Source organism: Micromesistius poutassou, assembly GCF_964030765.1.
Source record: "Micromesistius poutassou genome assembly, chromosome: 14".
NCBI classification, from domain to species: domain Eukaryota; kingdom Metazoa; phylum Chordata; class Actinopteri; order Gadiformes; family Gadidae; genus Micromesistius; species Micromesistius poutassou.
Window position 1 is genome coordinate 11461022 of NC_140284.1, and position 15000 is coordinate 11476021.

At 41.8% G+C, this 15000-nt stretch overlaps 1 protein-coding gene across 1 annotated transcript in view; it reads right to left on the reverse strand.

Moving 5' to 3' along the window:
- LOC311358852 (syntaxin-binding protein 5-like) overlaps positions 1-15000 on the reverse strand; it is a gene marked incomplete at its 5' end in the record, with an annotated part of 159695 nt that overhangs the window by 43788 nt on the left and 100907 nt on the right. Inside the window, one exon of the mRNA XM_084478955.1 lies at positions 4093-4156. Coding sequence (XP_084335081.1) covers positions 4093-4156 — 64 coding nt within the window. The remainder of the gene's footprint in view (positions 1-4092; positions 4157-15000) is intronic.

Genomic DNA, 15000 nt, shown 5'->3' on the forward strand with positions numbered 1-15000 from the left:
TTATGATTTGTATTATTTGTATTATTAGTAACGTAGGTAGGTTAAGGTGGAGGTTCTGTTGTATCCTGAGCTAACGGTAGCAGATAAGGACCTGGTGGGGACGTGAGAGCAATTGTTGGCAATTCAGAATAAAACACATGTGTATGTTTGAGCGTTATCATGATGTTCCGAATATACCAGAGCAGACACAACAAAATCCAGATGATAATCAATAAGGTCCCAAAAGTAATATTAAAATGATGGATCTTGCAGCTGGAAGCTTTTGTGGGATTGGGGAAATAAGAGGAGCCTCATATAGTAGTACATAAATCTACAACATCAAGCCACATCCAAGACCAACATATGTCATTCTGCAGACACACACACACACACACACACACATTATGCGTACATATATTGAGCCATAATAAACACATTGATTTCCGCGTGCATGAAAGGAGTGCACATGCTTCATGGGAGTGCCACATGCTTCATGGGAGTGCCACACGTTTGAAGGGAATGCTCATGTATCATGGGAGTGTGACATGCATGAAGGGAGTGCAACACACATGAAGGGAGTGCGACATGCATGAAGGGAGTGTGACATGCATGAAGGGAGTGCGACACGCACGGACAGGCAGATTAGAAGAGAAGCAGGACAGGTGGAGGAGGTGGATCTGAGGGACATGCTGCTTCTTAGGAGGGGAAGAGAAGCTGTGTGACAGCCCAGATCACAAGATGTGAAACCTGGAGCAGGTGGCCTAAGGAGACAGACAAGTTTCATGCACACGCATAAACACACACACACACATACACACACATACTCTCTGCTTGAATGTGTGTGCTTGTGTGTGTGGTCAAGCACACACACAAACACACACACACACACACACACACACAGATATGCACTAACAGACACACACACACACAGATAACTGACTATTATATGGATTAGTGCACTACCGGTAAACAAACACAGGGCACGCCTCAATGACGTCTTCGCCTCATTTAGTTTAAACTTGTTTGTTTTTCCACTTGACCGTCCAGGCCCGACACCAAACACATCCACACCACGTTCCACGTCTGGTGTCGGTGTCTGCCTGACCTTGAACAACCTGTCTCTGAGGGGGGGGGGGTGCGTGAGGGAGGTGAGAGGGGGGGGTGAGGTAGGGCGAGGGAGGGCGACCTTCCCCCGTTCTAATCAGCAAGCTCATTCGTGCATGGTGTAAACGGTCCCCACTGGAAGGCAGACAGTGTGTTTGTTTATCTACGTGAGGCTGACACCGGCACCGCTGTCATAATCAGCAGCAGGTCTCACCAAGAGATCTGCAAACGTAGGTCAGTAACAATGGAGCCAATGGTTACTCGAACCAAAGCAGCAGCAGCATGCGGACGTCCACTGTGTTAATGCAGGGCTGCGTGGCCCTACAGTGTGGGTGTGTAGGAGGTTGTGGGCCGTGAAGAGGCGGCACTGTTCACACAGCACGTTCTCGCCACTTCAAAAGGCCGGCTTCATCCATATTTTACAGCCCTTCTAAAAATATTGAATGGTGATTTAAAACGTTTTTTTGTTGCACAGTGTTTATTCAATTACATGTGGCAATTACTAACTGGAGAGAGCTGAGCAGCATTTAATGTTTTCACTTCAAGGAATAAAAAATGAAAGAGGCTAATATGCTAATTGTATATATCCTTATGCACCACAGCTGTTCTTTAAAGGAAAAAAAAAATTTATATTAAAATTAATATCATAGTGTGATGGATAGATCCTGGTCCAAATCCCGACTTAAATGCACAAAGTTAAAAGAAAGTCAAATGACCCCCTATAGGGAAGCCACAAGATTGCTGTTATTGAAGAAGATTCTGTGGCATCAAAGTAAAAGCACAGTCTTACAGACAGTACGTTTACATGCACAGCTTAATCCGATTAAAGCCATAGTTCGACTATGCTCCGCAATTGGACAACTGCAATTGTCCGAGTATACATGGCGGTGAGTAAATCGATTCATTGGCCGAAGCATGTCATTCCCCGGTACGATAGGTGGTGCTGTACCCATTTCCACTAGTGGTAATAGAGCCACCGGTTGACCTCTTTACGTCACCAGCAACAACAAACTCAGGCACCTGCATTCGAGAAAGATGTTTTCAGTAGACAGCTGTCAGTTCACTTTGGGTCCATATCATTTCTCCGACGCTCCATTGTTCCGACCTCTCGGTCGTATGCCGACTCCAGTCGGAGGAGCTGGCTCTGCCGGGGGAGGAGTCCACATACAAGGTCAGAACAATGGAAATTATATGGATCCGAAGTGAACTGACAGCTGTCTACTGAAAACATTGCTTTCTCCTCCATGTCGCGTTTCAATCTGGACTTCAGAGAGTCAAAACCAAAGTTCCTTTCCCCTAATTCCTTCTCACCATGGGCGTGATAACCCCCACTAGGAGTCTATACTTGTTGTGGAAGTACCAGAGAGTCGGAGAACCCGACGCAGTCTGTAAGATTCATAATATCAGAGAATACCCCCGTCAGTTCTGCCGCGGCACAATGAATGAATAAAGATTGTAGTTACTACTTTACAACCTCATTGATGAGCAACATTTAGAAAAACATGTACTTTTAATTCAGCCTTGGGTGAAATCGAAGCGTAGTGTGTAGTGAATGCATGTTGATGATGATACACTCCTTATAGGGGGTAACTACATTGGAACGACACCGGCTTCCTCCATCTTCTGCGCAAGCTTTTTAACTAAATCGCAGACCAGAAGTGAGTTGACAGCTGTCTACTGAAAACATCTTTCTCCCACCAGAACAGCCCCTCCGCCGCCCGTCCGTATACGGCATTCCCCGCCGCATCGCAAGAAATGAATAAAGATCGTAAACACGTCGGGAGAAAAAAACATTTATTTTGACAGATGTGCCCGAAGTTACTACTTGACAACCTCGTTGTTGACCCAGATTTATAAAAACATGTACTTTTAATTCAGCCAGCCATGCGCGCTCCCGCGGCCGGGATACAATTCTTATAGGGGTATGCATTTCTCGTTTTCCGACGGCAACAACAACACGACTATCGTCTCCTTCTACTTCCGGCTCACGGCCTGAGAAAAGATCTCGAGCATGCGCAGAACGCAAATCAACGCATAAAACAAACCCATTCCGTACATGCATGCTTAACTCGACTATGAATCAAATTATCTAGGGGTCTTAATTCGACTATGAGAAACCCAATTCGATTCGATTTTCGCTCGACTAAGGTGTATACATGCATCTTAGTAATCCAATCATAGTCGGACAAACCCAATAATTCGATTCTTCGAATAATTCTTTCTTGAGTGTCATGTAAACGCACTGAGAGAGGAACTCCTTTCGAGAGGCAGGGAGGTCCTTATGCATGAGTTGCTCCTAAGAAACACCAAGCCACTGCTATTGGTCCTTCACATATGTAAATGCATGCATGAAGTGGGTGTGGGCCGTGTGCAGGTGATCGAGAGAGGGTCACTGGGGAGACAGGTTTGATGAATGAGATGTGATGTCCTGCAGGCCAGGGGCCAGGGGCAGGGATGAGACAGGACAGCCGAGGACATGGTGATTAGAGGGAGCCACATCCAGCACACACACACACACACACACACATTGTGTATGTCTGTGTGTGACCCTAACAGACCCAGGCACACAAACACAGAAACACACACATGCAAAAAAAAAAAAAAAACACACACACACACACAAACAAAAACATACAATACACACACACACCCACCCACACACAAGCAAACTCACATGCAACCAAAAACCCAAACAGAGACAGGTCCAAACACAAGCAAATCGGAACACAGACACAAACACACAAATGTAACCACACACACTTCTAGTCGAGTGGAAGTGGAGAGGAGGGGCTGCACCACTCACACAGAAACCAACAGAGCAATAGAGACGGATTAGATCCAATAAGACCGAAAATAATGGATGCGAAATGGGGGAGAGCGAGGGAGACAGTGAGGGGGGGGGGGGGGGGTTGGGGGAGACAGGATGACGTCAGGCAGAAGGGCAGGCGAGCAGAAGGACAGACAGGCGTTGGGGTGTAATACAAATGGGTTTTCGTCTGGCATACCCACCTTTCCCTCATCCTTGGGGCTGTCACTCAGATGGACCACCGGCCCGGGGTGTGTTTTAGTACATCTGAGGGAGGGAGAGAGAGAGAGAGAGAGAGAGAGAGAGAGAGAGAGAGAGAGAGAGAGAGAGAGAGAGAGAGAGAGAGAGAGAGAGAGAGAGAGAGAGAGAGAGAGAGAGAGAGAGAGAGAGAGAGAGAGAGAGATCAAACCGAGTGGATCAAATACATTCAGTTCTGAATCCTAATCCAGTCGCTTCTTATATTATAGCTGCAGTGTGCAGGTTTGAGTGGCATCTAGCGGTGAGGTTGCAACCAACTGAATACTACTTTTGTTCACAATATTACAAATATTATATTGAATACATGCCAGCATGTTTATTGACAACTATATAAACTATAAATGTACAGAGAGCTGTATATACAGAATGCTATCACAATTAAGGAACTACGAGGATGTAAAGCCAACATACATGCTCTTTCTAAATGCCTTTGTGAATCCTCCCCTAAAAGTTCCGCAGAAACAGCCATTGGAAATTTGTATGATTTCAGTTGAGAATAAGCTTAACGCACACACACTAGGGCTGTCAAAATTGCTCAAAAATGACGTTTCAATATTCCCTCTAAAAAAAACACATATTCGAACTATTCGAATATCTATATTTGCGCATTATGTCAATGACGCGCATTACGTCAATAACAGGACATACTAATACAACGAGACATAACTACTTGTATAGGTAGTTTATTTAAGTTTAAATATTTTTGACAACATATTACCTACACAAAAATAAGTAAATTAACTAATGGCCAAGACCGCAGACCTCGCTCTCGCTCGCTCATTTGCTCGCTCACTCTGTCTCTTTTTCTCTCTCTCTCTCTCTCGCTCCCCCTCACTCTCTCTGCACATACTGGTTTAAAGAAACAACAACAATAAACAAATGCTGAATGCTGATCAAGAGTTTTGTGCAAGCAATTTATGGTCCCGACTCTTGTCACTTGACTTGTCGCTTGACTCTTGTCTCTTGTAGTGTTCTGGTCGCCCACTCGCAAAGCAGAGAGCCACACTGCGGCTGCTGCGGATGTGTGATTTTCCACATTTGAACACTTCGAATGTCTGTTTTTAAAAACTATTTGAATATATATTCAAATTTAGAATATTCGTTGACAGCCATAACACACACACACACACATACACCCACACACCTTCACATTTTGTGCAGAACTTCAAATATCAAGGTTTCGCCAAGGGTCACAGCAATACAAAATAAATAAATGTATTGTACCTCCGGAGATGTGTTATAACAAAATTACATTCAATGAAAGAGGGCTTGCACTCCTCAGCCACAAAAAAAAGCATTCTATTAACAATGAAAGCACTTTCTTTTTGTTGGCAAGGATGACAAAAAAAAACTAAACCACTTAGTTATTGTACAGAAAGTTTTCCTTTGACTCATAAAGGTGGGCCGAAGTCCACTTTCCTTCCACCAGTGAGATTCAAGCCTTGAACCCACTGAGCCCGCGCTACATGGTCCTGAATAGAAGAAGCGCAGGCGGTGGTTTGCTTTGTGGCCGGTATTCAGGACGAGCCCTGAATGCTGATCTATGAGGACTTTTACTGAGTTACAACGCTGGATTCACAAAAGGCGTGATGTTTGTGGGAAAGGTATTGATGGTATTGACTGCATGGTTCCGGACAAAGTCTGAATTGCTGTTGGCAGGCTAATTATTAAAAACAATCACACACACACTTTTGTGTGATTGTTGAACTATTTAAAAACTAAAGAATATGTAGACTTCTTGATGCTAGTCAATATTGGCACACTGGGGTCACGTGATGGCAAGCTAGAGAGCGGACGCGGAAAGCACTGCTCCGTAACTATAGATTAAATAACTGATTTGTACGAAAGTACAAATGAAAGTTTGAAATAATAGCATAAACTGCATTTTAAGAGCAACGGGAACGGAACCTTATCCTCCTTATATGTCACCTAAGAAGAAATCACAGAAGAAACGGTATTGTGTTTCCACGCCCGTAGCTGCTAGCCAAAAACCTGCTTCACCGGACATGGCTAACCATCAAGAAAGGGCTGAACGGGAATACAGCTCCGCCGAACTGATGGCAGCTATCAACGAAGGAAACAAAATGATAACCAGCAAGATTGAAGATCTAAATTCCACTCTGAAAACTTTGCAACAGAAAACAGCACTCATTGAAAAGAAACAAGACGACTTAGAAGGCGGCCTGAACAAAATTGATAACGACGTGGATAACTTGTCAAGGTGCCTTTCTCAGGCAGAGCAGACGGTGAGCGATCTCAAATTCAAAGTGGACGACATGGAAAATCGCGTCTGACGGGTTTACCAGAGGGATTGGAAGGAAACAGCCCCACCAAATTTGTTGGGAATTTACTGCTTAACACTCTGGGGCCCAACAACTTTCCTAATGGGATTGAGCTCCAGCGCGCCCATCGCACTCTTGCTGCAAGACCAAAGCCAGGTCAACCGCCCCGCACCATAATAATGCAATTCCTTCGCTACCAGGATAAGGAACGGGCTTTGACACAGGCTCGTCAGCTGGGCACCCTGCAACATGATAACAACATCATCCGGCTCTATCCCGACTACTCATTTGATCTTCAACAGAAAAGACGGAGGTTTGATGACACAAAAAAAATTCTGCGGGAGAAGAAAGTGGACTACCGGCTGGTGTATCCCGCTCGCCTACTGCTGAAACATGCCGGTAAAGAAATGAGCTACACAGACCCAGATGAAGCCCATACATTCGCCGAAAACCTGCCCGTGACAAATTGAGCAAAGACATCGAGGGATTTTGTTACAAGATGACTGTTTGGAGACTACATCGCTTTAGTGCCCGACACCAGAATCTCGTTGGGATGTGGACTTATCCAGCAGCCGGGGCAACGTTAAGGCTACATGCGGACACCCACCTGTTTTTGCTCTTGTGTATGGAGACCGTAAGATTATTATTTGGACTTGTTTCGGTGATGGATAAAGCAATGATGACCAGACATTGTGATTGTCCTCTCCTCTCGCGTTAAGGAGAGGGCTTTGGACATGCTTCGCTGTTGTTTTTGTTGGCCTACTTTGTTCATTGTGCGGTCTCCTTCCTTCCTTTTTTCTCCCTCTGATACCAGCGGCATGTGGGTAAGTTACATGTGTGTTGAATTTGTTAAAAATTATTATGTAGGCTATATATGATAAGACATAGGCCTATGCACGAATGTTTTCAATTAAAATTAGCCTAGTTGAAATGGATTTTTTCTTTTTTAAAACGTGCTTGTCCGCCTACGTCTAAACTACTGGTATTTTATTTATTTATTTATTTTTGGAAAAGGGCTTTTGGTAATGCGGTCTTCTTAATTACAATATGTTCCTGTGTGCCCTGTATTTCTGTTCCTTATTCAGTACTCAGGGTTGCTGTCACGTTACTACCTATTGATGCGCTCAATTTGTACTGTGAAGTGCAAGCTCGCGCACGTTGTGTTCTATAGGGTTTTTTCCTGCTCCCACAGTTCGGGAAAGGGGGTTGGGAGGGGGGGTGGGTGGGTGGGTGGGAAGAGGGCTGTTTTTCTTATCTTTTAGTCTTTTTTTGTGTTTTTTAAGTTTTTCTTAATTAAGATCTTGTTTTGGTGCAGTACAATCGAACCCAAACTCAATGCTGGAGACACTCTCCGCCAGTCCAGGTTGTCTTTACTCTACTATCTCTATATATATATAAATGGCATGCATAGCCCAGTGAAGAGGAAACAAATACTTACTTACTTAAAGAGAAACAAGACAGATCTGTGTTTTCTGCAAGAAACTCATTTAGATAATAAGGAACATGAGAAGTTGGGTAAGATTTGGGGAGGCCAGACTTTTTTTTAGCTCCTTCAGCACTAGCTCTAGGGGCGTCTGCATCCTAATCAATAAACACTTTCCCTTTATATCAGAAAAAGTAGAACGTGACCCAGGTGGAAGATTCATATTAGTTAAGGGTAAAGCATAAAAAATTATGACAATGTTAATTTTTTCCAGTCTTTATTTCTGAAACTCAGCGATGTGGAAGGTGAGATAATTATTGGGGGGGACTTTAACTTGACCCTTGACCCCAAGATGGACCGCTCTTCTGATAAAAGCCCAGTAAAATGTAGATCAAGAAAAATTATAAATTCCTCGATCAAGGAACTGGGACTATGTGAAATTTGGAGATTTGCACACCCCAAAAATAAGGAATACTCTTTTTTTTCTCCTGTACATAACTCTTTTACCAGAATAGATTATTTTATTATATCCATGACATTGGTCCACAGAATAAGTAGCTGTGAATATCTTCCCTCTGTCATGTCTGACCATGCCCCTATCTCTTTGACAATTCTCCCAAGAGATATTTCTCAGAAATTTTATAGATGGAGAATTAATCCTGTTCTGCTACACAACCCAGAATTTGATAAATTCATTACTTCCCAGATCAAACTATTTTTAGAGAGAAACTCTAGGACCGCCCCTTCTCCTTCTATCCTATGGGAGTCGCTTAAGGCCTATCTTAGGGGGCAGATAATATCTTTCTCTAGTCACATTAAAAAATAATCTTGGAAAAATCTGGACACTCTAGAGGCTGAAATAAAAAGATTGGAAAAAGAACACTTTAAAACGAGATCAGAAGGTTTACACAAGACTCTCTTGAGAAAACGCAACCAATACAATATATCCAACACTCCAACACTATAAAACTGAGAGAGCATTACTTAGGACTAGACAGAAATATTATGAACTGGGGGATAAGGGTAACAAACTGCTAGCTTGGCAACTGAAAAAGCAAATGTCAGCATCAATGATTCATAAAGTTAAAAAAACTGGCAATACTACTACGTGTAACCCAAAAGAGATCAACGATTGTTTTCAAGAGTTTTACAAGAGCTTATACTCATCAGAATTTGAGAATACTGCTGATAAATGTGAGACATAGGGTTAGACAGGGCTAGGTTAGAACAACCAATATCCAGGAATGAAATTTTCAAAGCTCTTATGTCTCTTCAGTCTGGAAAAGCCCCAGGGCTAGATGGTTTCACGCCAGAGTTTTATAAAAAATACCATAATCTTCTATTGTACTCGTTAATAGACATGTACCAACATTCAATTGATACCAAAACGTTACCCCCAACAATCCAGGAGGCCCTTATCACGTTAATTTGCAAGCCAGAAAAGGACCCGGAACTCACAGGCTCCTACCGCCCTATCTCCTTGCTCTCGGTGGAGAGCAAGGTTTATGCCAAGGCTATAGCGACAAGACTGAAGGATTATCTTCCCTTTCTTGTACATAAAGATCAGACAGGCTTTATTAAAAATAGAGTATCCATGAACAACCTTAGGCGCCTCTTCTACATAATTTCACAGACAGGAAGTTTAAATGGCTCACCCGTAATTGCCTCACTAGATGCCGAAAAGGCATTTGACTGTGTAGAGTGGTGTTATATGTTTAAAGTCCTTGAACGCTTTGGTTTTGGCAGATATTTTACTGACTGCATTAGACTTCTGTATGACAATCCTAGAGCTAGAGTGAGCACTAATGGAACTGTATCAGACACATTTGCTATTGGACGCAGCACCAGGCAGGGCTGCCCTTTATCCCCCTTAATATTTGCTTTCATCCTGGAACCACTCGCCCAAAAAATAAGAGAAGACAATGCCATAAAGGGAATTTCAATTGGAAATAATATACACAAAATTTCATTATACGCCGATGACAGTCTTATTTTTAACCCATCCAGATACCTCACTTAAAGCCTTATTAAACCTAATTGACAACTTCAGTAGTTTCTCAGGCAACAAAATTAACTGGGGTAAGAGCGAGATCCTCTCATTGACTAAACCAGGTCTCTCAACGTCAATAAATCATCCTCCCTTTCAGGTTAAACCCAAGATCAAATATCTTGGAATTGTGACCGACAGTAACATTAATAGTTTATACAAACTCAATTATTTACCCTTATTACAAAATATTGGAAAAGACCTAGTTAGATGGACAACCCTCCCTTTAAGTCTGATGGGTAGAGTAAATGTTATTAAAATGAATATACTCCCGAGACTCGTATACTTATTCCAATAAATACCAGCTGATCTTCCGGACTCTTTCTTTAATAAATACAACAATATGGTGGGAAAGTTCATATGGTGTTTACAAAGTCGCGAGAATTAAAAGATCAACCCTGCGTTTACCAATAGAGAGAGGATAGAGATAGAGAGGATAGAGATAGAGAGGATAGAGATAGAGAGGACCTATCCCATATCCCGTACTGTTTTAATAACAAAAATATAAAGAAGTACACAGACAATCCCATTATAATTCATTCAATTAAAATTTGGAGCAAAGTTAATCGCTATTTAGAATATAAACCTTCTTTGTCTCCACTTACACCTATCATGTCCAACTCATCACTAGAATTTGTGCAAAAAGACCATGGCTTTAGAGTTTGGGCCCAGAAAAATATAACTAAGATTAATCATTTGTATCATGGCGACACACTCATGTCATTCCAACAATTGAAAGAGACCTACCAAATTCCTACCACTCACTTTTTTAGATATCTCCAAATGCGACACTATATAAAATCACAACTAGGTGGCTCACTGGATAAACCAAAGCTCTCTAAGCTGGAATCGTTATTAACCAAAGAAATCGGTCGAAAACATATTTCCATGATTTATAATCTCTTAATAGCACATAGCAAAGCCAACACCAATTTGGTCAGAAGAAAATGGGAAAGCAACCTTGGAATGCAGTTTGATGACGATCAGTGGTCTCTATTGTTTAGAGATGCACACAAAGACTATGTTAGTGTAAGATACAAACTCTGTAATTTTAAAACAATCCATAGATTATTTTATACTCCTGAAAAGATTAGCCGTTTCAAGAGTAATACATCTCCAAACTGCACTAGATGTAAAATTGCGATCGGAAACCTCTTACATATGACTTGGACATGCCCAAAATTAGGCTTATGGTGGGAGGCTATAGAAGATACACTTAAGAAGGTCTTAAACATGGAATTTAGTCTTTCAGCTTCAATGGTACTACTGGGAGATCACTCCACTCTGCATTTCAACTCTGTCTATCTGGCTCACTTTTTTGGTCTAGAATTAACAGCTGCAAAAAAATGTATATTATCTAAATGGATTGCTGAGGACCCTCCCAGCCACTCACAATGGTTGAATGAAATCAACCAATGCATGCCATTGGAGAAGATCACATATAATGTAAGAGGTAATCCACAGAGATTCCTTAAAACATGGCAAGCCTGGATTGATTTCTCAAATGTGTAGCTGGGTGTATATGTACTGTACAACCTAAATATTTTAATTATTTTCTTTTATTATTATTATTATTATTATTATTTTTATTTTTATTTTTGTTGCATCTTCATCTTATCTTTTAATTATTTGGAAAGTATACAAAAAGCTCTTATTTATACATGATCACTCAAAATGTTATGTGTATTCTACGGTTCTCTTGGGTGCAGTTGTCACCCTTTAATGCCTGTCTGTTCTAATCCGATTATAAGAAATGTCAAATTGGATATACCATATTGTGTAATCTAGACTGTGTATTATGTCATATGGAATTAATCCTCTGCCTATACAACAGATAATTGATGCTGTAAATTAAGGAGTTATGCTGTACTGCCTATGCCACATAGCAGAACCTAGCAGATGCCATGTATAATTAAGTTGATCCGTTATTATCTTAACTAATCTTTCCTTAACTTAACGTGCATTTTGCTTTTTTTTTTTCTTCCCCTGTATAAAACCTGAAAAACAATAAATACAATGTTAAAAAATATATATATATTGGCACACTCCGACATGCAGACACACAGATGCGCAGACACAACCACTTGCCGATAGGGCAGGGAGACCGGTAAATAGTAGGGGTGTGACGATCCATCGATGTTTGGGCGTTGCATCGATGCAGTTGGTTTGTTTGCCAATCAATCGATGTGTCGATCTACATGGATGGATCGTACATCGCTGTATTATACGCTTTTATTTTGACAATCTCCTTGCGTGAGTGTTTGTGAAACTATTTCTGCGCAAGTGTGCCAAGCCGCTCACGTCCGTTCACCAGTTAAACGAGGCAAGCAGGGACAGCGAGCGCATGTGTGAGCATGAGGATGTCTAGCTTCGGTTTGTGTTGCCAGATTGGGCATATTTCCAGAGTTTCCGGCCTAACAAGATTAAAAGTAGCCCAATTGGGTGGGTAAATGTGCCCAATCTGGCAACACGGACGGCTTATCCTAACAGTCAAGACGATTCCGAGTTTTGTTTTTAGAATAAAACTATCCACACAGATGGGAATGGTCTATGTTCAAAATGAAAGATCATTACAGGCTCTTTAGGTTAAAAAACTTGCACTTAAATGCAATGTGGCCCTTTATTATTTTTATTAAAAATTGATTGTTTTTGTTTTAAATATCCGGAAGAGCAAAGAAATAAAATTATGAAATTATAATTAAGTTGTTTTTTGTGAGTTGATGTGAATGTAAGAGGTTGTGTTAAATGGGCATATGATATTGTCTCATATTAATCGCATGCCCCTGAATCGAATCAAATCGAAATTGTATCTTGTATATTGTAGCAGACTTTTGATATTGGCAAATATCGTATTGTTGTCCAATGAATCAATTTAATATAGTATCCGAAGATACTATATTAAATTGATTCAAAGATTCAAAGAAGCTAAAGATTTACACCCCTAGTAAATAGCCAAAAAGAGCAGATTGAAGAGATAGAGGTCTGTGTGCATGTGTCCGTGTGTCTGTCTGTTTGTGTGTGCGCGTGTCTATGTATCTTCTCTGTATCTAGGATGAGCAGTCGGCAGAGTATCGGGAATGGTTACTATGGTGATTGATGAACTCTGTTTTATGACAGTTAAGCCAGCTGACAGAAGATGGATGATCATAAAATGTGTGTGTGCGCAGGTGCATTTGCAGCACTTTGTGTGTGTGTGTGTGTGTGTGTGTGTGTTTGCATGTGTGCACTTGTGTGCACTTGTGTGCAGATCTATACTGTTCTGGCAGCCCGGCCGGTAAACAGGTCAGGAGGCAGGACCGTCAGGTTACCTTTCATACCAAATCCCCACTAATGTTTCAGACTGTCAGCGAGCCATCGCCAGCCAGCGGGGGCCGGCCACCGGGGGCCGGCCACCACTCCCTGTTAGCTCCACGCACCAAAAGCCAGTTGGCCTGTTCAGCTGTAACCAGGTCCACAGGTGAGCCCAGGGACAACGGAAGAACTAGTTGTTAAGGTCTGGCCAGTATCGCGGGAACACACACACACACACACACACACACACACACACACACACAGGTTTCAGACACAGCTGTACACACACATTTTATGATCATCAGCTGGCTTACCAGTCATAAAACCAGTTCATCAATCGCCATAGGAACCAATACTCTGTCTACTGTTACACACACACACAGGGCCGTTATTGGCAGCATATGCTCGTCCTTCCGTCCCACTGAGCTTGTGGTCCTCATTGATGTGCGGCCATTAACCTGATCAGCCGGCGCTTAATGAAAAATGAATGGGCTAATTAGGAAGAGGAAATGTTACGTTAAACACCTAGAGGGACCAGAGCGGGGTAACAGATAGTCAAGAGCAATTTGGTAATGTTTATAAAGGTGTGAGAATAAATTTTGATATTATGTAAAATATTTTATTTTAAATTTTTCATTTAGCAGATGGGATGCAGTATCTCGCATATGGCTCTTTGCAGAGGAAATAGACTTTAAAACCAGATTAGGAAGAATATTACATTGTAATCAAATTGTATTATGCTCGGAAGGTATTAAACAATTTGGCTACATTTCAGCACTGATCTGCGACCGTCTGCTATAGCCGAGGAGAGCTGGCCCTGCGGTGTGGATCGCTAAAGACTCTCGCCATCCTTGTTTAAACTCCCTTTCATGGCTGAAAGGCGAGTACTGGTGCTACTGCTGTAAAGGGTTTCTACTTCCTGCACCTTTTCAACAAATGCTTGCTTCAGTGAAGCGGTATGGTTGGTACAAGCTTGTAGCATTCAATGAGTTTTAACACTACATTGAATCAGGCGGTGATTTACTGTGTGGATGGTCAAGGGAGGAAGGAACCAGTCAGGGGCATTATGGGTAGTAGAGATCAGAGGAATATCGATACCAGGGCATATACCAGGGGAATAATAAACAAAGAACTCATGTCATGCGCAAATGTACAGTTCCAAGTACTGGGGAGGAAGACAGAGTATTAATTGGTTTGCAGACGGACCACGGGAGGAGGAATATATACAGTATGTGTCTTTGAAGCAAGCTGAGAGTGAGCCAACAAAGTCTTTCCTTCACCTATGGGCAATAACCTTTGTATCATTCAGACTCTGGCTTCAATAATATCAGATTAAAGTGGCATTGAAGATTTTTATTTGTATTTTTCGATCTGAGGATTTATGTCTAGAGAGATAAAGAGAGAGACAACAGAGACAGATGGAGAGAGTCAGAGAGAGACACAAAGAGAGACATTAAGAGAGACAGAGAGAGAGAGAGAGAGAGAGAGAGAGAGAGAGAGAGACACAGACAGACAGACAGACAGACAGACAGACATAGGCAGAGAGAGAGAGAGAGAGAGAGATCTGTCATCCCTCTTCATTCCCTTGGGCTACAAATAAAGTCAACTCAGACAAACACTGTCATATTGACTGCTAAATCTTATTTCTTTTTGATGTGTAAATATTATTAATGTATTTACCTTCACCTGCACCTCACTGATAATGCCATCTAAATTTAATAGGATTTGAATTCTAGAATATAAAGCTTTTCGTTGACATTTTCTGTACTGTCTTCTGATGTTGGCGTCAATATAATTTCATCAATGTATT